Source organism: Peromyscus eremicus, chromosome 7, assembly GCF_949786415.1.
Source record: "Peromyscus eremicus chromosome 7, PerEre_H2_v1, whole genome shotgun sequence".
Taxonomy (NCBI): domain Eukaryota; kingdom Metazoa; phylum Chordata; class Mammalia; order Rodentia; family Cricetidae; genus Peromyscus; species Peromyscus eremicus.
In genome coordinates, this window is record NC_081422.1 from 76,162,761 (window position 1) to 76,190,234 (window position 27,474).

A 27,474-nucleotide genomic window follows, 5' to 3' on the forward strand; every position below is an offset into this window, starting at 1 on the left:
AAACAGGTGTTCTAAACCAAATGAACCTAACAGATATTTACAGAACATTTCACCAAAACACACACACATACACACACACACACATACACACACACACACACACACACACACACACACACACACACACACAATACCATCTTCTCTGTACTCATGGAACCACTCCAAAATTAGCCATATACTCAGATACAAAGCAAGTCTCACCAGATATAACAAAATTCAAATAATTCCTTGCATCCTTTCAGAACTCCACAGATTAAAGCTGAATATGAACAACAACAGAAAGCTTACAAACTTATGGAAACTGAACAACTCTCTACTGAATGAAAAATAGATCAAGACAGAAATAAAGAAATTGAAGACTTTCTAGAATTCAATGAAAATGAATATAGAGAATACCCAAACTTACAGGACACAATGAAAGCAGTGCTAAAAGGAAAGTTCATAGCACTTAGTGCCTATATTTAAAACAAAGATGGGGGGCAACTACTATCTTTTTTTCTTTCTTTTCCTTCTGATTAGTAATTTCATATTTACACTGTAAGTTGAGTTTGCATTACCTTGCAAATGGCATTTCACTAAATTGAAGCTAAATTTAATCATATGCCATTGTGAATGTGGTTTTATCTCTTAGGAATATTTTTTACTCTGAAAACATTCTAAGTCAAACATTTTAAATTTTGAAATAAAAATGGGAGATGTCATACCAGCAACTTAACAGCAAACCCCAAGAGCTCTTGAACAAAGAAATGTAATCACACCTAAAAGTTTGAAGACAGCAAGAAATAATCTAACTGAAGGCCAAAGTCACTAAAATAGAAACAAAAACAACAATACACAGAAACACAGAATCAATGAAGCAAAGAGTTGGTTCTTTGAGAATATCAACATGACAGACAAAACTTTATCCAAACTAACTAAAAGACACAGAGAGACTATCCAAATTACAAAATCAGAAATGAAAAGTGGATATAACAACAGACACCAAGAAGTCGAGAGAATCATGTGGACATACATTAAAAACCTGTAATCCACCAAATTGGAAATTCTAAAAGAAATGAATAATTTTCTCAAGAGTTCCTATTTACAAAAGTTAAATCAAGATCAGATGAATTATTTAAATAGACCTATAACCTCTAGTGAAATAGAAACAGTCATTAAAAGTCTCCCAACCAAAAGAAGCTCAGGGATAGATGGTTTTAATTCAGAATTATACCAGCTTTTTCAAAGAAGAGTTAAAGCCAAATTATTAGTCCTCTAAATATTCCACAAAATATAAACAGAAGGAACATTGCACATTTCATATTTATGAGGCCACAGTTACCCTAATAGCCAAGCTACAGAAGGAGTCAACAAAGAAAGAGAACTACAGACCAATCTACCTCATGAACATTGATACAAAATACTCAATAAAATATTGGCAAACAGACTCCAAGAACACATCAAAAAATTATCCACCATGATCAAGTAAGCTTCATACCAGAGATGCAGGGTTGGTTCAGTATACAAAAATCAGTAAATGTAATCCACCATATAAACAAACTGAAAGACACAAACCACAAGATCATCTCATTAGATGAAGTAAAGGCCTCTGACAAAATCCAACACCCCTCCATGATAAAAGTTCTGGAGAGATCCAGAGATAAAGGACGTACCTAACCATAATAAAGGCTATTTACTGCAAGCCTATAGCCACTATCAAACTAAATGGAGAAAAACTCAAACAATTCCGCTAAAATCAGGAACAAAACAAGGTTGTCCACTCTCTCCATATCTATTCAATATAGTACTTGAAGTTCTGGCTAGAACAATAAGACATCTGAAGGAAATCAAGAGGATACAAATTGGAAAAGAAGTCAAAGTGTCATTATTCATAGATGACAGTCTACATAATGACTCTAAAAATCCCACCAGAGAACTCCTGTAGCTGATAAACACTTCTAGTGAGGTATCAGGATATAAGATTAACTCACAAAAGTCGGTAGCCCTCCTATATACAAAAGACAAACAGACTAAGAAATCAGGGAAACAACACCCTTCACTATAGCTTCAAATAATATAAAATATCTTGGGGTAGCTCTACCAAAGCAAGTGAAAGTTTTGTATGGTAAAAACTTCATCTCTTTGAAGAAAGAAACTGAAGAAGTATCAGAAGATGAGAAGCTTTCTCATGTTCATTGATCAGTGGGATTAACATAGTAAAAATGGCTGACATACCAAAAGCAATCTACAGATTCAATGTAATCCTATCAAAATCCCAATACAATTTTTTTCAGACCTTGATAGGATAATTCTCAACTTCATATGGAAAAACAAAAAACCCAGGACAGCTAAAATAATCCTGAACAATAAAAGAACTGCTGGAGGTACCACCAGTTCTGATATCAAGTTGCATTACATATCTATATTAATAAAAACTTCATAGTATTGGCATAAAAACAGATATGTTGATCAATGGAATTTAGTTGAAGACCGAGACATAGATCAAAACATATGGACACCTAATATTTGATAAAGAAGCCATAAATATACAATGGATAAAAGAAAGCATCTTCAACAAATGGTGCTGGTCTAAATGGATGCCCGCATGTAGAAGATAGCAAATAGATCCATATCTATCATCCTACACAAAACTCAAGTCCAAGTGGATCAAAGGCTTCAACATAAAACCAGATACATTGAACCTCATAGAAAAGAAAGTGGGGGATAACCTTGAACATACTGACACAGGAGATAACTCTTGAACAGAACACCAGTAGTGCAGGTGCAGACACAAAGATCAACAATTAATAAGTGGGACCTCATGAAACTGAAATGCTTCTAAAAGGGAAAGGATACCATCTATCAGACAAAGTGGCCACCTGCAGAATGGGAACACATTTTCACCAACTCCACATCTGATAAAACAAATAATCCAATTAAAAATGGGGAACAGATCTAAACAGAATTCTCAATAGCAGAAGTGGGAAGGAGCTAGGAGTAGTAGAAGGAGGGGAAACTATGATCAGGTTATAATGTATGAGAAAACAATCTGTTTTCAATAAAAGAAAAAATAATGAATGTAATCACACAACTTTATGGTCACTTATTGCAAATGTGAGTGTGCATGTTTTCAAATTTCATTTAAAGTCTTTACATTCCTTCCAAGTTCTATTGATCTGAGCCCACTAACAGATGGAATAGCTCAAAGTTTCATGGACAGATATATCAGAAAAAAATCTTTCAATAGTTAAACTGCCAATTTTCTAAAGACAGTGAAAGCAGGCCCTTTTCCCATGGGCTATTCAGTTCCTGGTTGCTAGAAGTAGATGTTTTTCTTCATTTGCCAATCCCTGGAGGTTTATATACAACAGGTTAGTGATTTAGTCTCAATTGACTATGTTAAATATTGATCCTTAAAAAAGTCAGCTCCAAAATTTTCAAAACAAATACCTAACAATCCTTAATTTCCATGACTTGTAGAAGCATCTTTTTCTCGGGGCTTGGCTTTGGAGAGTGTAGAAACACTGTGCTGTAGAACACAAACATGTTTCTGTAGAAGTCACCAAGAGGAGAGCTGTAAAAACGACATTTGGTGGTTTGGGAATGACTCCCTATAGTGGTATTTTATTTGTATTAAAATGTGATTTGTATGTTAATAAATAAAGTTGCCCAGGGGTCAGAGCTATTAGAGCCATAGCAAAAGCTGGGCAGTGGTGGTGCATGCCTTTAATCCCAGCACTTGGTAGGCAGAGCTAGATAGATCTCTGTGTGTTCAAGGATACAGCCGGCATTGGAGACACAGGCCTTTAATCTCAATACCAACCATAGAAGACCTGGAGGTCTGTACAGACAGTCAGTGACGAGGCAGTCATGTGGTTGGGTTTACAACCAATGAGAAGGCAGAACAGAAAGTGTATATAAAGACAAAAACACAGGAAGTAGGTCTCTTGGCTGAAGAGGCTAGCTGCAGCAGATGGGTAAGGCTCTTAGCTCTGACCTCTTGGCTTTCTTCTTTGCATTGGTTCTGTGTTTCTTATTTAATAAGACGGTTGGTTACATCTACAACTCCCTCTCAAGATGTTTATTTTTGTGGGTGAACAATACAAGATCTGCGAGGAGGCCAGAATGTTGCTTGGGAGAGATCATTCCTATTATGGCTATTCTAAAAACTTACTGCTCTACATCACAACTAGATGACCCAGCTGTAACAGACTGAACAAGATAGAAATAAATTGCGAGTGTCTAACAATGACACAGCACATAGTTATAAAATGCATCTAGCAATGAATTCACACTGACTGCATTTCAAAGAATTTTATTTTTTGTTTGATTCAGGCACTGAATGATCATCAAGGGTGATGCCATTGTGTTTTGTGGTAAAATATAACCCTCTTAGATTTCTGTATTTCACATTTTGGGTCAAAAAATAAAATTAACATGAACAACTAACCTTGTGATCTGAAGACATTATTACATTCAACTGGTAAATAAAAGCAAACATATAGTCAATATTATGGTTGTCAATATCCCATATGTGAAGAATTAAACAATGAATTAGTCATAAGTGTTTTCCTGATGAAAATGATTTGAAATTTTTTAAATAATTTTAAATTTTTTTGACATCATAAAATAATTATATCATTTCCTCCATTCCTTTTTCTTCCTGCAACCCTTCCTATGTCCTCTGCTGCATTCATTCAAATTCAGGGCCTCTTTTTCATTAATTGTTGTTGTTGTTGTTGTTGTTGTTGTTGTGTGTGTGTGTGTGCGCGCGCGCGCACACGCGCGCGCCAAAAATAAAAATACACCCTGCTTGATCTGTGTACTGTTACCTGTATGTATGTTTTCAGGGCTGCCCCTTTGGTTTTCAATAACTGATTGGTGCACCTTCTCTGAGGAAGACTATTTCACTGACTCAGTGTTCCTCAGTTCCCTGTGGTTCTTTGTCTAGAGTTAAAGTCTCACCAACTTGATGCCTCAGTCTGTGTTTAACTAAAAGGGACTATAATTAAAGAGTGAGCTTATACTTCTTAATGAAATTTCAGAAATAAGCAGAAATTATGGAGACATTTCAAAATTTAAATAGTAATTATTTTTAAAGTTTCATAAAATTGATAGCTGGTCATTACTAATCTTGGCTAAAAGCTGTTTTTAAAAGCTAAATTATAAATAGCCACTTTATTTTATTCTCAGTGTTTTAGTATTAAATGCCATACAGGTAATTCTTCAGGACTTTGTTCTTTTTTTCTGTTTCCCTTGTTTTTATTGTGTGAACCAGTTAATTTTATTTACACACACACACACACACACACACACACACACACACACACACACAAAACTTTGAACTATATGACACCACTGTTTTATTGAGTTAAATCTGATATGGCCTGACATGATCTATCAAAGGTCTGGGTCTGGGCATCTTTTGTTTTGTTTTGCTTTGTTTTCAGTGCTTGAGATTGAATTCGGATCTGCAAATGTGAGGCAAATGGACAGTACTATCCTGTATTCTGGAGAGGTGCATTTTCAAATTTATGCTTTTGAGAATGTGATCATATGGCCACATATAGACATTCACTGACAGTGGAAAGCATTTGAATCTTTGTGAGAAGTATATACTAGTAAGATAACCATTGCTCTGAAACTGCCCCTCCTGGCTATGGGGTGAGGGGCTCCGCTTTCCATCTGTGGAACCTGTATTTGTTCCCCTGAATTCCCCAGGAGCAAGCTGTCAACAAAGAGACTGTTAGGGCAGCATACGGAAGCCATCCCAATAAGCTGTTCTGGTTATGAAACTGTGCCTTAGAATGAGACACACATTATAATTGATGAAAATCAGAAAAGCCAATGGAGCCACAGAAACAGAGCACTCTCTAAAGCCGGATTCCTCCGTCGTACCACTTCACACAATTGAAGAGATAAATTATTTACACAGCTGCTCACTCCGTGCTTGTACTACTTGAGAATGAGCCCTGCGATGGCGAGAACTCTGTCTGTCAGTTATATTGTATGCATCTTTAAAAACAAAAGCATTTAGGGGACTTTATATTTGTACCATTGCACATAAAAATTATACATAGTTTTAATTATAAAATTTGGCAGCGAATAAATGAGGGTGCATTGTTTTTCCACGGACTTGTGCTAAGCATACCTTAACTTACCCTGCAAGTTTCTATAAAGAGCTTACAGCATGTCCTTGACCTTTTCAGTGACACTAGTTATGAAAGAAGACACCACCCATCTTCCATGATCGAGAAGCAGGCAGCCTGTGGAGGGATGAAAACATCTCCTAACAACACAGGGAGAGTGCTGGTAGACCTCCTCATGGTAGTCATAAGCAAAACAATGTCAGAAAACTGGGCACAAGTTTTCCTTTAGAATGTGCTCACCTTATTAGTGGTTCATCAGTCTGAAACAAAAAATCTATTAGGTTCTATATTTAGGAAGTCAGACAGATTTTATATGGATTTTAATTAAGATTAAAACTGCAGTCACCATAATGTTGTATTATTTCTTTAGTATATGTTTGTTTGTTTAGTGATGTCAAATAAATGTGACTTGTTAAAAACATTTAATATTTTTTCTAATGATAACATTTGAAGTGTCTTTTAAATCTTGTGTTCGTCATGTTTATCACTTACTAGACTTAGTAATGTGTTCTGCAGGATACTGATTCTCCATGAATAAACACAATGTCATTCTATGTTCAAAATGTCATTTGCTGAAAGCAGATCAAGGTTTCAGGTTGAATTATGTGTCTTCAAGGGGAGACTTTCAATTTTTCCTGTTCTCTGCTTTCCTTAGACAGAGCTCTTTTTCTGAATAAACCGCCCAGGTCTGATGTTTATTGAAACACACAGTAAAATGCACTTTCAAAAAATTATATAAAATCATTGCAAAAGAAAGTAGAACTTTTCTTTTAGATGACTTCTGTCTGACTCACATAATAGCTTAAGTAACTGCCTGGATCAAAACTGTAAAAGCTATGAATTCAGTCTCATAGCTACTTGCATTTTCCCAGATGACAGCCCTGCCTCTGCAGAGATTTGAATGTACAAAGCAGTTTTGACTGCCCCAACCCAGTGTTCCTGCCTCTCCCTACCTCATGTTTTGTCTTACTTGCGTGTGTCTACTTTTTGTAATTACTATACCAACTTCTCTAGTTAGAAGATTTTTGAGCTGAAAGAAATGAAAAGCTTTTAAACAGAAAGGGGTAACCTAATTAAATAGCATTATGGAGGGCCATTAAAATAGGAAATATGAGCAGAAAGGTTTGTGAAATTTTAAAGCCTGTGACTTCATAAGGTCATTTGCATATTGACAAAAATTTATCTCACTTCAAGACATGCAGGTGGGATAAAATTCAATTCAGTTCACCATAGTGCTGATGTTAAACACCTGGAATTTGCAGAAGTGCCAGAGGTCAAAGGTAATACCTAGTAAAACTATTCTCATTCTAGAAGCCAATTTGCAGTTTTTGGGGTCTCCAGGGAACCTGCATTTTGGACTAAATGGATGTAAATGTGAGGGAGTTCCCACAGTATCCTAGCTCAGTCATTCCTGTGTTGTTGGTTTGTTTTGTTTTGTTTGTATTACAAAGAATTTATAACAGAATCAGCCAGTTTAAGAGATGCAGAAGGTGACTGTTGGCAGTGTGCAGGGCAATGTTTACATGGTTTCTCCCTGTTGCTTCAGCCACTTAGTATATTGGTTTGTTCACCAACCAGGAAGTTCCAGCGAGCTCAGCTGTCCAGAGTTTTAATGGCTCTTTTATTAGGTAATGATTGATTGACTCATTAGCTACAAGACTGAACTGGTCTCCACCATTTATACATTTCTTAGAATTGCTACCTGTTTTTCAATCGTGTGCTGCTAGATGTATGTCTGTGGAAGCACATTCAAGTATACTGACATCCATTCCCATTCTAAAATACCCAGAAATGTGCATGTCTGCTTTACAACGCTTCCTACCTCCTCCTTTGCTGTCAATTCTCACTCCTGTTAATTTCTTGGAGCAGCATTTCCTTCTCCACTCTGTTGCCCTCAAAATGATTTCCTTATATGGTTGAGAGAAGCCCAGAGACTCCTATGCATCCAGCCATAGGAGGCAAGACATGGTCTTTGGGGGTCACTGTACTGTCTGCATCTGCAGATCCTAGATACTTAACATTTGGAAGGTAGATATCCAGATGAGTAGCATTTTATTCTCAATAAGTGATTTGTTTAGCAAACAATGTCATTTTGTACACATGAAACATAATGAGTTGCCTAGGGGGAAAAATATTAGGGATAAAATACTAATATTTACCTCATTGAAAAAAAACTTCCTTGGAGGATCTGAAGGGTTTTTATTGTATGATTTATTTAATGTCACTGTTATATTAAATTCAGGCCTTGTATTTGGGTGTGTATTTGAATAAAGACTATGTCACCTTATAATGTTAGCAAAATGTTTTAGTTTCTAAGAAAAGTAAAATTTACTGAAATTTCAGACTAAAGATAAGAAACAAGCAATTATGTTCCAAATGTGATTACTAAATGTCATATATTTAATAAAAATCATGTAAATAAAAGGTAATAAAGCACGTGAAATGCCTTTAAATGCTATCACATGCTTAAGTATGACGGTTCTCTTTATGCAGAAGTTCTACTCTTTTATTATTTCAGTTTGTATTTGATCAAATCTTTGCCCACTTCTTTGTTGATTTCTCTCTTTTTTTTTAAGTATGTTGTTAAGTAAAATGGAATTACATTACTTTCCCCCTCCCATTCCTCCCTTCACCCCTCCCATGCTGCCTCTTTTTCTTTGGTTATTTTTGTTACATACATATACATGTATAAAAGTGTATGCACACATTGATAACTACAACTATCTGAGTCAATGTTGTGGGTTTTTTTTTTTGTGTGTGTGTGTATGTGTGTGAGAGAGAGCGAGTATATGATTTCAAGCCTGGCCGCTCTGCATTGGACCATCAGCATGGGCACTCATCTCCGGGAGAGGCTGATTCTCTCTTCTCCTGGCACTCAATGGTTGCCTCCAATACTTTGTTTAGAAGTATGAACCCACAAAGTTTTCCACCATTCACATTAACATGTTTACTGATCTTGCCATTGCTCTAGCCTTCTTTATGCAGCCATTTCTTGGAGACACTGTTTCACCACAAACTTCCTGGAGTCCTGGCCCTTACAGTCTTTCCACCCTCCCTTCTGTGATGTTCCCTGAGCCGTACATGCAGGAGCTGTGTTGTAGATGTATCCATCGGGGCTGGGCTCTCCATGATTTGCTGATTTCTGCATTGTGTCTAGTTGCGGCTTCTGTGATGTTCTCCATCGGCTCTAAGGAAAGGCTTTTTTTGATAATGTGTGGTAGGGACCCTTATCTTGGTTATACGTATATGATGTAGAAGGTAGTCAGGAATCATGTGGGCCTAGCAAAGTGATGGAGGTAAATTCCTTTCTATTGCCCCTGACTTTAGTGGCCCCAGGAAGCTGGCTAGAATTTCAGTACCAGGCATAATTTCCTTCCTGTTGAGTGGGCCTTAAATCCAGTTAGACAACTGTTGGTTATTACACATGTGTGAATGCCATGTGTTCACCTTTGTAGAGTCTTCCCATGCTGGTCATTTTCGTTGTTCAGGGGTATTACAGCTGCTAGAACTGTTTGAGAGTGTGTGTGTCTGTGTCTGTGTCTGTGTGTCTGTGTGTGTATTTGTGTATCTGTGCATCTTCAAATTATTCATGTGTGTGTATATATATTTATAGGTGTATAATTTTAGGTAAATACAAAATAATATGATTCTTTGACACCTTACTAAACAACCTTGGTGTTATTGGTTCCTTATTTCTCCTTTTCCTTCTGTCCTGATCTTTTCCCCTCCTCCTCCCCAGTTAGTCTCCATCTTGTTTTTCAGTTTCCCACTTCATATTACCTATATTGAATTACTCCCTTCTAATCTCACCCACCCCTTGGCCATGGGACTAATTTAACACTGCATTTTTACTGTGCCTCAGTTCTCACTGCAACCTGTAGATTCGGGTATGAAATTTTCCACTACAGCATGCTGGGACTCGGTTTTCAGACCATGGAAGATATTGGATTTTGGATTTAGAAATGTTCATCATATAAATATCCAGGAAGTCAGTGAAGCTGGTAAATATCAGAGTGCATGCTATAGGAGTTATATAGGAACACCTAAGGAGGAAAGACAGCATCTTCATCAAATGATTCCAGGAAATGGAGGCTTTTAGTTTTATGAAGTTCTAGTTGTTAATTGTTGGGCTTAATTCTTGGGCAAGTGGAGTCCTATTCAGAAAGTTCTTTCTTGCGCCTTATCATAGCAAGGTCTCTGCCTGTTTTCTTCTAGCAGTTTTAGCATTCCTGGTTTCAAATTGAGGCCTTTGATCCACTTGGATGTAATCTTTGTGCTAGATAATGGACACAGGTCAAATTTCATTATTCCGACTATGGATATTCTGTTTCCCAGCATCATTTGTTGAAGATGCTGTCTTTCCTCCTTAAAAGTTCCTAAATACCTCCTATAGCATGCACTCTGCTATTTGCCAGCTTCACTGCCTTCCTGGATATTTATATGATGAATGTCTCTAAATCTAATATCCAACATCCTCCATAGTCTGAAACCTTCTCAGTCCCAGCATGATGCGGTAGTGGAAAATTCCATACCTGAATCCACAGGTTTCACTGAAAATTGAGGAACAATGAAAATACAGTGTAAGATTAATCCCAGACCTTCATGTAGCATTTATTTTATTTCATGTTCAGAGTTGGGTCTCTTCCCCTAGAAGTACTGTTGTATATACTACAAACATATACTCTGGAAAAATAGAAAGCTGAAATCTTAAGTACACCTTGTCCCAAACATGTTAGCTTCGGAATATTCCACCCATGCTAGAAATACTCTTAGGCAGAGATCCTGTTCTGTTTATCATTGCATCTCTAGCATCTTGGGATAAGCATACTAGGGTACCCAGCAAGTACTTGCAATAGGATAAAAGGGAGAGAAAACAAGGCTCACAAATATGTAAACTTTAAAGTTCCAAGCACCACCCACCACTCAAATTAGTCATGAGAGTCTAACTGCATTTGTTCCAGTCCTCTGCCCTGTTCTTCCTCAATGGCCTTTTGACTGGCAGCTTAATCACCTGGTATAGTTTTGGGTTTTGTTTTTTTTTTTTAACTCTTTAATGACCCACTACCCAGCTCCTAAATAAATACACAGAGACTTATTCCTACTTATGAATGCCCAGCCTTATCTTGGCTTGTTTTTAGGTAGCTTTTCTAACTTAAATTATATTGTTTCTCTTTAACTACATTTTTGCCTCTGAGCTTTTTACCTTTCTTTATTCCTTATATATTTCTTTCCTTCTTGCTCTGTGGCTGGCTGGGTGGCTAGGTGGCTGGGTGGCTGAGTGGCTGGCCCCTGTCATCCTCCTCTCCTTCTCCTTTTGTCGCTCCTCCCTCTCCTCTTTTCTAGATTTCTCCTATTTATTCTCTCTCCACCAGCCCCACCTGTTTCTCTCTCTTGCCTAGCTATTGGCCATTCAACCCGTTATTAGACCAATCAGGGGTTTTAGACAGGCAAAGTAACACAGTTTCACAGAGTTAAACAAATGTAACATAAAAGAATGCAACATATCTTTGCATGATTAAACAAATATTCCACAGCATAAATGAATGTAATACATCTTTAATATTCTACAACAACTTGATTTTTATTATTTTGTCAAGATTTGTGATGCAAAGCAAAATAAACAAATGACTCATATTTAAAACCTATGTCCAGCCATTATTTGCTGCAAATAAGGTAAGGAAGTCTCTGTGGCTAGGGTTGAAAGGCCCAATAGATCTCAGATCCTGAGAAAGTGGTAAGAGTACAGGCTAAACCACATGAAGTTGGCTGGTAACAAAGAAAAGCAATTTCCATCTCTCAGGAGCTCTCTGTTTTTAGTGAAGGGGTCTGAGAATTATCGTTGATGTCAACTGTCTGTCATGTTTACCAACCTGCCTGATATACTGACCAGCAAAGTTTTAAGTGGAATTCAACACACAAGATACTCTCCGAGGGGGAAAGGAAAACACAAAATCTTAAAATACTTTGAATGTATCCATTATGTTATTGAGTGATATACCAACTCCTGATTTTTTTCTGACAAAGGTCTAGAATAGATTTGGAGTGTCCACACTTCATCTTAGATGACTAGAGAATAATTTTTTAATTAAAAAGAAGTTAGATTTTCAAGCATAATATCTAGTTATGGGGTTGGAGGTAGGGAAGAAGATTAAAGGGCCCTTCACATTTGTTGATACTCCATTAGACTGTTGATCCTGCAATTACACTTTCCTTGGGCCTTCTAGTGGTGGCTCACATGTAGAGTCCTTGGTACTACAGTCTTCCACAGAAAAGAGGGAGGAATTGTTGTTCTCTTGCAGTGTGTGAAAGACATTCTTGACAAGAGGAAATAGGTGACAGTACAGTCATGAGGCTTTGCATACAATTTACAGAAGCTTGAAAAGCATCCAATAATTGACATCAGTATGATCCTTCAATAATTACATCTTCCCTCTACGTGAAAAACATCCTTAGTGATTGGACTCTATGGTTCTTTTCACTTTTTATAAGATAATTATGAAAACATCATAACGGATAATGCTTATCTGAAAATTTGTGCATCATTAATGTTATTTAAATGTTTAATATATTTTAATCCTTTTAACAACTGACTGTTATTATTTCCTAGTGAATTTAATAAGGCATGAATTATGTTAAATTGACAATTTCCTTTCACGCATATCTTGCTTAGCAACATTCTGTTATCTCAGATACCTTCACAAGCAAGGAGCCTTGTCACGTGGGTTCCTGTCGTGGCCTTCGTCCATACCATTGTCAGACAAGTACTTGTCATTCTCTTTTTTTGTGTGGATTTTTGTACAAATTGCCTTCTTAAATAAAATTACTGGTTTTGTTTCTACCATGTGAATTCAGCCTCTAGAAACAGATTTAAGAAAAATAGATAATATTGTTTAATGTAAATAGCATTATAAAGTAAATCTCACAATGAAAAACAGATTTTTAATTTTTATTGCATATATTCCATTGACGAATACCATCCTGCAAATATAACCTGGAATACTTGAACTCTTTGTCACAGAAACGAGGTAAAATACCAAAATCCCACATAACAATTTTAATAATATAAAAATTTTCACCTAAATTAGCCCACCAACAAACAAAATCCTCTTAGAAGTAATCTCTAGGATCCCTGTTTTAGTCATGCAAGCATACTGGTATATAAAGGAGCTGCAAAGAATTTTTACTCACTGTGTCTCTCCTTTAAAGTCTCCTTCCTAGGGCCTTTGATTAAAGGATGATGCCTGAGTCTATACCAATATTTTACCACAGCTTGCAACTTAACAGTAGAAAATCTTTTTTAATTAACTACACTCTGCTCTGACTACAGCTGTATATGCCCTTGGTATAGGCCCAAAACACAGGGTGTGGGGAGAGAGAAAGCCTATTGTGCAACCTCTAAAAGAGACACAGTGTGATTCGTGTGGGCTTCACTGCAGTCAGTCCATTGGTCATGTAGATGGGCGGATCCACTCTGAGCTTATGCATGGCTGCAAGTGTGATCGGGTACTGTCTTCACTGGGCTTTGGTTCTGCCTAGGAGTATGCTTTGGTGCCTCAGAAGCTGCCAGCAGCTGAGCAAGTAGCTCAGAGAATGAACTTCTTCCCCAGGAATCTTTGTCTGAAGTCTACTTTGCTGTCTTTGCTGTCTCCTAAATAAAATGGATAACTCACTAAAGGTCAGGGGCAACTTTCCCACTTAATTATCATGGTGACAACTGACCTTTTTCTTAAAGTGTTGTGTTGAATTCATTCTCTTGGGAGAAGACTAATTTTAGTTGTATCTTGCTTTTTCTTCTGTCCAACAAAATCTGGCACATAGAATACCAAGCTAATGATACATTATATTCAGCGAACATTTAATTTAACATTTAGATTATACAGCCATAGTCTTTGACTTAATTCTCTTCTCTCTAACATGCTAATTTCCTTCCACATCTGCTTTTATAGCAACACAAAAATGTGGTGTGTGTCTTAACACTGTCTATGGCAGGCTGCTTGTGTCTCAGCAGGCCAGGCTGCACCACTGTGTCCCCATGGTGGACACCTGAATTATCACATTGTTAATGAGCTGGAGCATTTTCTTTTTTTTTTTTTTTTTTTTTGGTTTTTCGAGACAGGGTTTCTCTGTGTAGCTTTGCGCCTTTCCTGGGACTCACTTGGTAGCCCAGGCTGGCCTCGAACTCACAGAGATCCGCCTGGCTCTGCCTCCCGAGTGCTGGGATTAAAGGCGTGCGCCACCACCGCCTGGCTCATTTTCATTTTTTGCAGTTAAATATAAACTTCCAAACCACAAACTAAACCTCAAGTGTACAGTACCTTTTTTTTCCCCTTTCCTTTCCTTTTATTTTGTTTTACAGTTTCTGTTGCCAGAGATTCTGGCTTTCCTTTTCTCCCTTTGGCTATCTCTCTTTTCTGTACAAGATAGAGCAGAAAGCAGTAACTTTCAAGGCCAAGGAAACTGGGAAGCTTCAACTACCTAATTAAACTCTGAAAAAGCAAGTTGTAAAAGATGGAAATGGACAACAGGAACTCCAACCTACTGCAGACAGTATGCATATCCCTGAGTGTGGGATGGGCCTGGCTGCACAGTGCCCTAAAGAGTCTGGCACTTTTTCTGTATGGGTGTTAATCATCCTGTGGCTTACCATATGACAGTATTACCTCTAAGACTGTGTCCATATTCCCATGGGAACAATGATGAAAGGGGAAAGACAAAAGTGTCTTCCAGTATATTTAGTTTGCACTCACCTTTCCCAACGGCCTCATCACTTACTTATACTTCCATCTTTTACATCATAATTCATGCAATGAATGCTAAAGAATAGAGAGAATAGAAACGTTTAATTGTTCCATTGATACATTGGGAAAATGTAGGGTTTTACTGATGAAGAAGTGGGGAAATCAGATATGACCCTCTTAGTTTCTTTTCTGGGGAAAACTATTTCTCCCTCTCAGCATTCCTTAGTTGTCTACCGTTCTTTGTGTAGGGTTGGGACCTCATAAACCTTTCCCCATCCGAGTTAGTGTGTTTATTGGTATTGTCCATGTGCAACCCGTGGTTCGACAGTCATATTGGTGAAAATATATGGGTGTAGCCTCTAACATTCCTAGAAGAGACAATCTCACAATGAACTCCCTGTTCCTCTGGCTCTTAGACTCTTTCTACCTCTTATGCAATGATTCCTGAGTCTTAGATGCAAGAGTTGTGCTGGAGATGTTATGAGTTGGTACTGAGATAGCACTCTGTATTTTGAATTTAACCCATTTATATCCAACATCTATAGGTACTGACTGAGTACTGTCAAGTTGATATTTTCTGGTTGTTTTATATATCTTTTGCTCCCTTCTTGCTACCCTTTTACATGATTCCATGTTTTTCTCTAGAGATGTGTTTTGATTACATGTATTTTTTTATGTTTCTAATATCTTTTATGTTTTTATTTTGTAGTTAGAAGAAGTTCTGTATTAGACGAGGCTATTTAAGCTGATAATAATTTAGACCTCATAAACAATATTCACTTTCTACATTTTATGTTCTGGTGTCATATTTTATATCTTTTTATGTTGTTCATCAGGTAAAATATTTTTGAAGCTATCTTTTAAATCTTCATACTAAATACATAATTGATTTATATGCAATGTTTAAGAAAAAAGAGTACTCTGAATTTAACTATATATGTGTGTGTATGTCTGTCTGTGTGTATCCACTGTGTTTTATTCTTTCATCTGTTTTTTATGTTGCTAAATTACTGAGTAGCCTGGTGTTTCTCTTTAAGCATGAAGACTTCCCTCCATCATGTATTGGTTTTTTAAAGAGAGGCTCAAGGGTGAATAATGCTCAGATTTGCTTGTCTGGGAATTCTTCATCTATTTCTCACTTCTGGACTTCTATACCATATAAAGTGTGTTTCGTGGGGGTGTTTTTCTTCCTCTTCTGCTGTCTGAATAAATTACCCTCTATCTCATGGATTGTGAACATTCTACTGCGAAATCTACCACTGAGTCAAGTGATAACCCCATATATATGATGTGTTTTTTCTTGATACTTTCATAATCTCTATCATCTTTTAATTTTGACCATTTGATTATAATATGTAGTAGTGTGGTCTTCTTCACATTGACACTGGCTAGCTTGTCCTTTCTATACCTGGGCATGTAAATTCATCTGTAAATTTGAGAAATTTTCATCTATTGTTGATTTAAATTTTCTTTCTGTCCATTATCTGTCTCTTTTTCCTTTCTTACTTGTAAAATTAGAACATCTGTTCTTCATTAGTTCCCTATAAATCATCTATACTTTCTCAGTCATTTTCATTATTTTTCTCCCTCTCCCCTCTTTATTATTTGGAAATGGATTTTTTTCTACTCTGATAAATGCTGCTGTTATTAATTTTATTGCCAACTAAAATTTTCACTTTACACTTACTTTAATATTTTTTAATAATTTCAATTTGTTAATTTTAATATCTTGATTTTATTGACTTCTCTATTTTCTTAAACATACTGAGTTTCCATAAATAAATATTTAAAATTATTCATCAAACAGTTTGTGTTTCAATCTTTGGTGTAGATTCTGGAGGATTATTGTGTCTGTGGCAATATGCCTCTTGATTTTGTTAAATTCTTGATAATTTACATTGATGTCCATGTGTTCCATAGAGCAATTGTTTCTCTTACATTTTGCAAACTAATTTTGATGTGGTAAAACTTTGCAGTCTTCTTCCCATTGGGGCAGGCAGTCAGTAGGGGGACTACAGCCATGTAGCCTCTGTACACTGCTGTCAGAGGTCAGTGAGTAAGAGGAGGTCGGCAGAATACTCCTTAGCAGCCAGGGCTCTCAAAATCTGCTGTGGCAGTGAATTTGTTGAGTGTGGTAATCAGGTTTGGCCAGTCACTTTTTTTCCTTTCACCAGGGAGAGAAATTGTGTCTGAGACGGTCCCTTTTGGCATCAGAGTTGTCTTTTAGGACATTTCACAGTGCTTGCAGCATCAGTCAGATGTTGAGTCACCTACAGAGCAGATGCCTGAAGCACAAGGACATGTGGGTGGGCTGTCTTTGGGGTCTGGACAATAATTGACTACTTTTGATAATAGCATGCAGTTGCATTGGTAATCTTATGTACAGCAAGAGAACCCAAACATGTTTAGAGTTAGAATAGCTAGGACCCAGATCATAGGCACACCGAGACATGGAGGCTCTAGGGTCTTAAAGACCAATGCAAACTGTTGCAGTATGGCAGTGGCCCATTGTAAGCTGTAGAAATATATGTTACAGCCACAGAACCCATGTCGAGAGTATGGGCGCTCTCTAATGGCCTCAGCTTGGGAATGAAGCATGCCTGTGTGTGGCAAAGGAGTAACAATAGTAACTGCTTCTTGAAGCCTGATGGTATTCAGCCACATCTAAGAGAGGCAGATGGGCTTCATTACATGGCACTTTTTGAAGTGTTTATTTCCAGCAATCTGTATCTCTATAATTGGGTTTATCAGGCTACTTTTTTGAAGAGTAAATTCCTCTAACTGTGCAAGAAGGTTTATCTATTTATGTGTCATCACAGTGCATTGCACTGATAAATGTTTCCAACACGTTCTTTCTCTCCTAACCCCAATTGTAATACTTTCTTTAATGAACTTCAGCAAAACTGTGTAAGAAAAGTCCCTAGTTAAGATCTGTAGACTTAGAGTTCTAATTAGTGTACTTCTGTGGCTCTTTTCTTGCCTGTAAAATGGTGATAAGCATTCAGCTTGCCTCCTAGGACTTCTGACTTACTTCTTAATTAATAAGGAAATAATGAAGCAAGCTTATGCTTCCACACTGATACCTCTATTCTCTTAAGTTTTCCATTGCACTTCTTAGGCCCTTTTCCTTGCTTATATATGGCCATCCAGGCCAAATAATTCCTACAGGGCGTATCTGTACTTCCGTCCATGTATGTGATTCTATACAATTAAGCACTAATTTCTGACTTCTGCAGACTCAGGATGAGAAGATATCTAGTTGCCTAATATCTTCAGTCTACCATTTGTACCTCCATACATGTCCCTACAATCCTACCCACAAAAAAAAAGTCATTCTATGATTCTTGGAAAGAATGCCATGCACTGGAAATTGTACACACAAGATTGAATTTAACACTTTACACTATTATGTTTAAACTGTTTACTGAGCACTTGAGATGTTTACTTGTAAGTAAGTAATTACATGCAAATAAGTAATGAAGAGCAATATTCCTAATTCAAATGCTTGGGGCCAGAAGTATTTTGTAATTTAGATTTTAAACCTTTAGGATTTTGCATGCAGCTGATAAGATCATTTGGAAATGGAACACAGTTCTTACCATGAAATTCCTTTATGGGTCATGAACACCTTTATTATGCAGCCTGTAAATCATTTTACACAGTATATCCATGTACATCTACTGGTATTATACTATAATACATCATATGAGACCACATATGGAAATTTCCATTTACACTATCATATTCTGATCCAAAACACTTTGGATTTTAAGATGCTTGGATTGGAGTTTTAGGAATGATAATGTGTAGAACAATGGTAGAAAAAGATGTCAAGCTTTATAAGCCATTAAGAAAAAAAATCATTCTTTGTTGATGGGCATCTAGGTTATTTCCAGTTTGTGGCTGTTGTGAATAATGCTGCTGTGGACATTCTTGAGCAAGTGTCCTTGTGGTATATATCTTTTGGGTATATGCCCAAGAGTGGTATAGCTGGATCTTGAGGTAGATTGATTCCCAATTTTCTGAGAAACCTCCATATTGATTTCCAGCTTGGCTGTACAAGTTTGTACACCCACCAGCAGTGGAGGAGTGTTCCTCCTTGCTCCACATCTTCTCCAACATAAGATGTCATTTGTGTTTTTTATCTTAGCCATTTTGACAGGTGTAGGAAGGTATCTCAGAGTCATTTTGATTTGTATTTCCCTGATGGCTAAGGATATTGAACAATTATTTAAGTGTATCTCAGCCATTTGATATTCTTTTGTTGACAACACTCTGTTTAGATCTGTATCCTCTTTTTTCAATTGGATTATTTAGTTTTATGTTGTCTAGTTTCTTGAGTTCTGGAAATCAGTCCTTTGTCAGATGTGGACTGGTGAAAATATTTTCCCTTTCTATGGGCTGCCGTTTTGTTCTATTGATGGTGTCTTTTGCCTACAGAAGCTTTTCAGTTACATGAGGTCACATTTATTAATTCTTGATCTTAGTGCCTGTGCTACTTGTGTTCTATTCAGGAAGTTGTCTCCTGTGCCAATGTGTTCAAGGCTCTTTCCCACTTTCTTTTCTCTCAAGTTCAGTGTAGCTGGATTTATGTTGAGCTCTTTAGATAAGGATCTATGTCCCTAATGCTTTGGCTGACTTCCATGAACCTATGCCTCATACTGGGTTGCCTTGCCAAGCCTTAACACAAGGGGAGGACCTTAGTCCTACCTCAACTTGATAGACTATGCTTTGTTGACATGCATGGGAGGCCTGCCCCCTTCTGAACAGAAACAGAGAAGGAATGGATGGGGGAGACAGGAGGGAAGTGGAGGAAGGGATGGGAGAAGTAGAGGGAGGGGAAATTACACTTAAGATGTAAAATAAATGAATAAATTTAATTAATAAGAAAGAAAGGAATCGTTCGCCGTGATTGGAAAGTCGTTTAAGTATTTGTTTGCTTTCTCCCACTCCACCAATCTAGTTGTCTCCCCAGTCCAACAACCAAAGAACAGGAAAACAGAAGGCATTAAACCAATCAGAAACTTTTCTTTTGTCTGACAATATAATCCTATATAAACATTTTCTTATCTGATCCACCCAGTGTTTTATGGATTTTATTGTTTCTTTGTAGGTTCAAGGCAATTATGATGTGACACGCTATGAAAATATTTTCTCTCTGTTCTGGATTCTGGAGCAACTTCTTCAACAAGAAACCCAGGGAGAGCCCACTTTACACATTGATCACAGCAGCCCAGAAATCCAGACATTTCTTCAGAAACATGATGAAACCATCTTCCGACTTTCAGATGCGTTTCCTTTATTTACTTTTTACTTATGGAGACTGGGCATTCTCTTGAACTCAGAAGAGATGGAGACTGTTTAGAATGAGTCATTTCCTTAGCAGTCTACCGTATATCAGAAAATGGTGTGCTTAAATTTTTTCAAAGATGTTTTTAAATGAGTAATTTAAACTGATTGACCAACCTAATTATTAACTAAATTTAGTGATAAGTCTTTTGCAGAGGAGAAGATGAATCGCTGTTCTATATTACAATCAGGCAATTTCAGTTGACAGTGCCCTTCATATTCATGCATTGTATCTTACTTCACTCAATAGTCTAGCTCTGTTCTCTAAAATGGACCAACAATTGTCTATCTCATAATATGTAGTAAATTGTGAAAATTCCCATCTGATATAAATGTACAAATTGTAAAGAAATACAGATTAAACTTCTGTCATTTAACACATTTAAATACAAGGTTTAAGTAAATGATAAAAAAAATAAAAATTTATTCTGTAGTTGTACTCCTGTCATTTTCCTCTTGAAGAATAGTTCTACAAAAGGAGAAAAGGCCTTGGAAACAAATGGTTTTTAATTTTACATAATCAACATATTTGTTAAGTATTTTTGAAGTATTAATTGGTTCTTTAAAATGTCTGTTTTTAAAACAAATTTTCTGTTGATTAAAAACATTATTGCCCTTATGATTGTTAAAATGTTGTAAAGTTGCATATTATTAAGTCATTAGGGATGCTTTTATGAATCTTAATGTCCTCCAAGAAATACACTTTATACTTATTAAAAGTACTGGGTTGAATTTTTCCATTACCCAATTTTCTTTACTTCATTTCAGTTATTAAAATTATAACAGACAAGCTTAATGAGCATACATTTTGTACTTTTCTATTGTGCAGTTTAAAGAAAATATAATGTAATTTTCTTTCCTTTGTTAATTATGTGCAATTCTGTTTTATAAGTTAATTATCATCTCCAGATGTCATTAGTACTAAAAAAAAACTTTGCTATTTTCTTCTATAATGTATATAAAATTATATCATCTCCTAGGATTATTTTTGGAATTATTTACCAGGAAATCTGTTATAAAAAAAACTCTGCAAGAAATGGCTATATAAACAAGACCAGAAAATGGCAATATCAATGGACATATTAACATGAAAGGGATCAAATTTCCTGGGGTCTCACCCCTAGATAAAGAACTGAAGGCAACTAATGACTGCTTGGAGGAAGAGAATTAGCCTGCCACAGTGATGAGCCCCCTCATTTGTTATCCAATGAAAAGTGCTCATTCCTGAAACCACACACACACCACACGCATACACGCACACATGCACACATACACATACACACACTAAATGAACAGATGCAGCTCTATTTATATATTTTTGAATACGTATAAATGTATCTATATATGTATGTAATAATAATAAAGAAAATGAGGCTATCAACATGAGAAGGGGACATGGGAGGAGTTGGTGGGAAGGTAACTGAGAATTGTGGGAGAAAAGGGAGTGGGGAGTGATTTGATTATATTTCAATTTTTAAAATATATGCTTCAATTAATTACATTAAAAAAAACCTCCTTTCTTAGAGTTTAAGTGGTGGTGACAGTGGCTTCTTGCCTCAAACCTTCAGGCAGGACACTGACCAGTCCCTGGGATAACTATGATGTTCATTTGTGCTAGATGAGTTCCAGAGCCAGGCCACTCCCCTGAGAGGACTGAGCACTTACTGTCCTCTCCTACTGTGGTCCATTACCAAGAATAGTTGGCTGCAACTGATGGGGTCTTTTAGTTTGCTACTTGATAAAGTATAAGCATAGCAGACAATACTGGGCTCAGAATCTTATATGCTACTAAGCATAATTGGGTTACTTAAATATTCCTTTATTTATTTCTAAAATAAATGTTTAGTTGAGATTTCCAATTGATGGTGTTCACTTAAGTGGCATAGATACAAATTCTACTCCAGTATCTGATTGTTTTGTAAGTCAGTATGACTAATATTTCCTGAGGATAAAATGTGTTAAGTCCTTAAGCATGCAAAGATCAAGATCAGACACCCATATATGGATTAGAGTTAACTCCCAAGATTTAGACATGGAAATAAGTAATACATTTGAGCATAGCTTGGTCTAGCTTCAAAATGAAATCATTTTTTTTTTATTCAGTCAGAGGAAAAATATCTATTTCAGGACTATAATCCATAGTGTGATGCTGTCATCCAAGTATGATGTGTGGATATATATGTGGATGTGTGTATGTAGGTGTGCATGCATGGATGTGCATGAATGTGGATGCCAAAGTTCAATGAGTGTCGTTTCTTGGGAACAGTCCTTTAGTTGTTTCTGGTTTGGTTTTGTTTCTTTGTGTGGTTTGAGACAGGGCCTCTCACTGGTGCCTAGAAATCGCAGATTAGGCTAGATGAGCTGGTCATCAGGCTCAAGGGACATTCTATCTCTGCCTCTCCCGGGTTTGCATTACAGGCACATGCCACCATGGCTTTTTCATGTGAGACTCGAACTCAGGTTGTCATGATTGGGAGGCAAGCACTTTTCCAACTGAGCTGTCTCCTCAGTCCCATGTTTGATTTTTTTAAACCATTTTTTTTTAAGTAAGAAAATGTCTTCAAGGCTGCGTCTTAGAGAAAAAGATGGGCAGAATTAATTCATTTAAAATGTGTCAGTGATGTGTTCCCCAAAGTAGCTTTAGTTTAGGCAGCTCTTGTTCACGCCTTTTCCTGGGATGTAGAAAATGCATGTAAGGCCTTTGCTTGCCCTCTGCTTGTCAATGGCACTACATGTACGTCCTTTTGAAATGGGCCTTTGTTGACAAATTGAAACAACAGTGGAGTTCAAAGGGGAACACATTGTTAAAGGTATAAATGAAAAGCAAACGAAGGCAAGAGAAGACAAGGGCATCACTAAGTCATCTTACAACACAGGACAAGTGATACCATGATATTTCTCTTAACGGCATCTGTCTTCTGGATTTAAAGTGTAAAGAACAAGCAGTATCTGCTACTGTTAGGAAAATGTGTTTCTTTTGAATGCATGCCTAAATGATTAGGCCAAGTTGTGAATTTAACTACGCATTATTATTAAATACCAGAGGGCATTGGGACTTCTGTGTCTCCCCTGACTTGATGGAAGCCTTTCAGTAGAAGAACATAGCACTTGGAATTAAAAATGGGGATATCACCCTGTCTCTATCATATAAATAAAATTCCCATTTCATCATTAATGTATTTTTTATATTTTTCTTTTTTTTTTTTAATTTTTCTCCCATACTTTACATCTGGACTGCAGTTTCTCCTCTCTCCTCCCCCAGTTCCCCTCTCTGCACCTTCCCTTTCCCCTCCTCCATCTTCCCTCAGAAGAGAGTATGTATCCTTGGAATATCAACCTAACATGACATAACAAACCTTAATAAGACCAGACACATAACATTTCATCAAGGCTTGATGAGGCAACTAGTAGGAGGAAAAGGGTCCCAGAAACAGGCAAAAGACTCAGAGACACACCTACTCCCACTGTTAAGAGTCCCACAGGAACACCAAGCTACTCAACCATAACATATATGCAGAGGGCCTAGGTCAGACCTTTACAGTCTCCTTGATCTCTACAAGCCCCCATGAGTCTTGGTCAATTTATTCTGTAGGCCATGTTCTCTTGGTGTCCCTGACACCTCCAGTTCCTTAGATCCTTCCTCCCCCCTGCCCTTTTCAAAAGGCTCCCAAAGTTCTGCCAAACGTTTGGCTGTGGGACTCTGCGTCTGCTCCCATCAGTCACTGTATTAAATCTCTTTGGTCTCTTTGATGATGATTTGTTGCACAAATCCTAATTGGTCTTAATAAAAACCCAGAGCCAGATATCAGGGTAAACGATGAAAGATCAGAGAGACAAAGGAACAAACCACAGCAACCTCCTCTCACCTCACCAACTCCACAGCCAAAAAAGCTGAGCTCTTGTCTCCTCCCACCTTATAGTCCTCTCAGCCATATCACTTCCTGTCTCAGCCTCCCTAGTGCTGGGATTAAAAACTTGTGTGCCACCCAGTTACTGGAAACAAAGGCATGAGATTCCAAGTGCTGGTATTAAAAGTATGTGCCACCACTGCCTGGCCTCTGACTAACTAGTGGCTGGCTTTGCCCTCTGATCTTCAGACAAGCTTCATTTGTTCTATCACACACAAAATATCACCACAACATTTGGCTAGGCTCCAGTCCCAGAACACTCTGAAGGCAGGACAAACTGTAGGTTGAAGGTTTTGTGGATGGGTTAGTGTCCCAGTCCCTCCACTTGAGGCCTTGCCTGGTAACAGATGATGGCCCGTTCAGACTCCATGTCGACCATTACTAGGAGTCCTTGCTAGGGTTACTCTCATAGATTAAATGGAATTTCCATTGCACTGGATTTCCACCTCACCCCCAAATTTCCCACAATTCCAGTCATTTCTTCCTGTGTTTTCTCCCTCCCCCTACACCTGATCCTTCCTGTTACCAAACCCATCCCACCCAGTCCACCCACGAAATCTATTTCTCCTTCCCAGGGAGATCCTTGTGTCCCCCGCTAGAGCCCTCCTTGTTACTTAGCCTCTCTGGGTCTGTGGATTGTAGCATGATTATCATTTACTTAAAAGCTAATATCCACTTATAAATGAGTACATACTATGTTTGTCTTTCTGGGTCTGGGTTACCTCATTCAGGATGAGTTTTTCTAGTTCCATCCATTTCCCTGCAATTTCATGGTATCATTGTCTTTGACAGATGAGTAATACTCCATTGGGTGAATTTACATTTTCTTTATCCATTCTTCAGTTGAGGGACATTTAGGTTGTTTCTGGCTATTATAAGTAAAGCTGCTATGAACATAGTTGAGCAAGTGTCCTTGTGATAGGATGGAGCATCCTTTGGGTGTATGCCCAAGAGGGGTACAGCTGGGTCTTGAAATAGATTGATTCCCAACTTTCTGAGAAACTGCCATATTGATTTCTAAAGTGTCCATACAAGTTTGTACTCCCACCAGCAGTAGAGAAGTGTTCCCCATGCCAGCATGAGCTGTCATTTGTGCTTTTTATCTTAGCCATTCTGACAGGAATAAGATGGAATCTCAGAGTCCTTAGATTTGCATTTCCCTGGTGGCTAAGGATGTTGAACATTTCTTTAAGTGCTTCTCAGTCATTTTGGTTTCCTCTGTTGCAAATTCTCTGTGTAGATCTGTACCCCATTTTTAATTGGATTGTTTAGTTAGTTGTGTCAAGTTTCTTGAGTTCTTTATACATTTTGGATACTAGCCCTCTGTCAGATATGAAGTTGGTGAAAATCTTTTCCCATTCTGTGGGCTGCCATTTTGCCCTTTTGATGGTGTCCTTTGCCTTACAGAAGCTTTTCAGTTTCATGAGGTCCCATTTATTAATTGTTGATCTTAGTGCCTGTGCTACTGGTGTTCTGTTTAGAAAATTGTCTCCTGTGCCAATATGTTCAAAGCTCTTCCCTACTTTCTTTTCTATTTGGTTCAGTGTATCTGGGATTTTTTTTCTGTTTGTTTTTGTTTTCAGTTTATCTGGTTTTATGTTGAAGTCTTTGATCCACTTGGACTTAAGTTTTGTGCAGGGTGATAGATATGGATCTACGAGCATTCTTCTGCATGCTGATCTCTAGTTAGACCAGCACCATTTATTGAAGTTGCTTTTTTTTTTCAGTTGTGTATTTCTGGCTTCTTTATCGAAAATCAGTTGTCCATAGGTGTGTGCATTTACATCTGTGTCTTAAATTGGATCCCATTAATCAATGTGTCTATTTTTACTCCAATGCCATACAGTTTTTATCACCAAAACTTGAAATTATGGATGGTGATAGATCTGGAAGTTCCTTTATTGTACAGGATTGTTTTAGCTATCCTAGGTTTTTTGTTTTTTAGTATTAAGTAAAGTATAATTTTTCAGTGTCTGTAAAGAATTGTGTTAGAATTTTGATGGGTAGTGCATTGAATCTGTAGATTGCTCTTAGCCGTATAAGCATGTTTACTATGTCAGTCCTACTAAACCATGAGAATGGGAGATCTTTCCATTTTCTGATATCTTTTTAAATTTCGATCTTAAAAGACTTGAAGTTTTTATCATACAAGTCCTTCACTTGCTTGGTTAGAGTTACCCCAATATATTTTATATTATTTATGGCTATTGTAAAGGGTGTTGTTTCCCTGATTTCAGGGCTACTGATTTTTTTTATAGTTAATCTTATATCCAACCACTTTGGTGAAAGAGTTTATTAGTTATAGGAATTCCCTAGTAAAATTTTTGGGGTTGCTCATGCATACATCATATCATCTGCAAATAGCATTACTTTGAGTTCTTCCTTTCCAGTCTGTATCTCCTTTATTTTCTTTAGTTGTCATGTTGCTTTACCTAGAACTTCGAGTACTATATTGAATAGATATGGGGAGAGTGAACAGCCTTATCTTGTTCCTGATTTTAGTGGAATTGCTTTGAGTTTCTTTCCATTTAATTTGATGTTCAATATAGGCTTGCTGTAAATTGCCTTTATTATGTTTAGGTATGTCCCTTGTATCTCCAGTCTCTCCAAGACTTTTATTATGAAGGGGTGTTAGATTTTGTCAAAGGCTTTTTTTTCATCATCTAATGAGATGTTCCATTACTCCCCATCACCCTCAGTTTGCTCATGTAGATCTCATCCATTTGGTTTTTTTTTTCTTTCAGTTTGTTTATACGGTGTTTGACATTGACAGATTTTCATATGTTGAGTCATCTGTGCATCTCTGGGATGAAGCCTACTTGATCATGTTTGATGATCTTTTTGATGTGGCCTTTGATTTGGCTTGCCACTATTAAGCATTTTTGCATCAATGTTCATGAGGGAAATTGGTCTGTAATTCTCTCTCTTCATTGAATCTTCATGTGGTTTGGGTATCAGGGTAACTGTGGCCTCATAAAATGACTTTGGCAATGTTTCTTCTGTTCATAATTAATATTTTAAAAAGTAAAATCTCACCATAGGATTTTTTTCATGTGAAGTGACATGCAGAAATTCCTTTGAGAACTCTAAAGTGAAAATGTCACTAAGAGGAGCAAGTTCTTATATAATATTTGTTACAGACCAGTGTTCCAATCATCTACTTGTATACCACATCCAATCTTCCTGAAATACCAGGCAATATTATAAGGTCAGTTGGCCACACTTTATAGCTAAATAGCAGGGAAGTTAAGTGGCTTGTCCACAGTCAGAGCAGAGAGACTGTTCCTTTTTTTTTTTTTTTTTTTTGGTTTTGCTGTGTATCCCTGGCTGTCCTAGAACTCACATTGTAAA

General features: G+C 37.2%; 1 protein-coding gene across 2 annotated transcripts in view; it reads left to right on the forward strand.

Annotated features, from left to right (window-relative positions):
- Positions 1-20,543, forward strand: part of Mei4 (meiotic double-stranded break formation protein 4) — a 144,848-nt gene extending 124,305 nt beyond the window's left edge. For both annotated transcript variants that reach the window (XM_059268291.1, XM_059268289.1), the window contains exon 4: positions 19,980-20,543. In XM_059268291.1, coding sequence (XP_059124274.1) covers positions 19,980-20,231 — 252 coding nt within the window. In that variant the 3' untranslated portion in view covers positions 20,232-20,543. The remainder of the gene's footprint in view (positions 1-19,979) is intronic.
- The last annotated feature ends 6,931 nt before the right edge of the window (positions 20,544-27,474 follow it).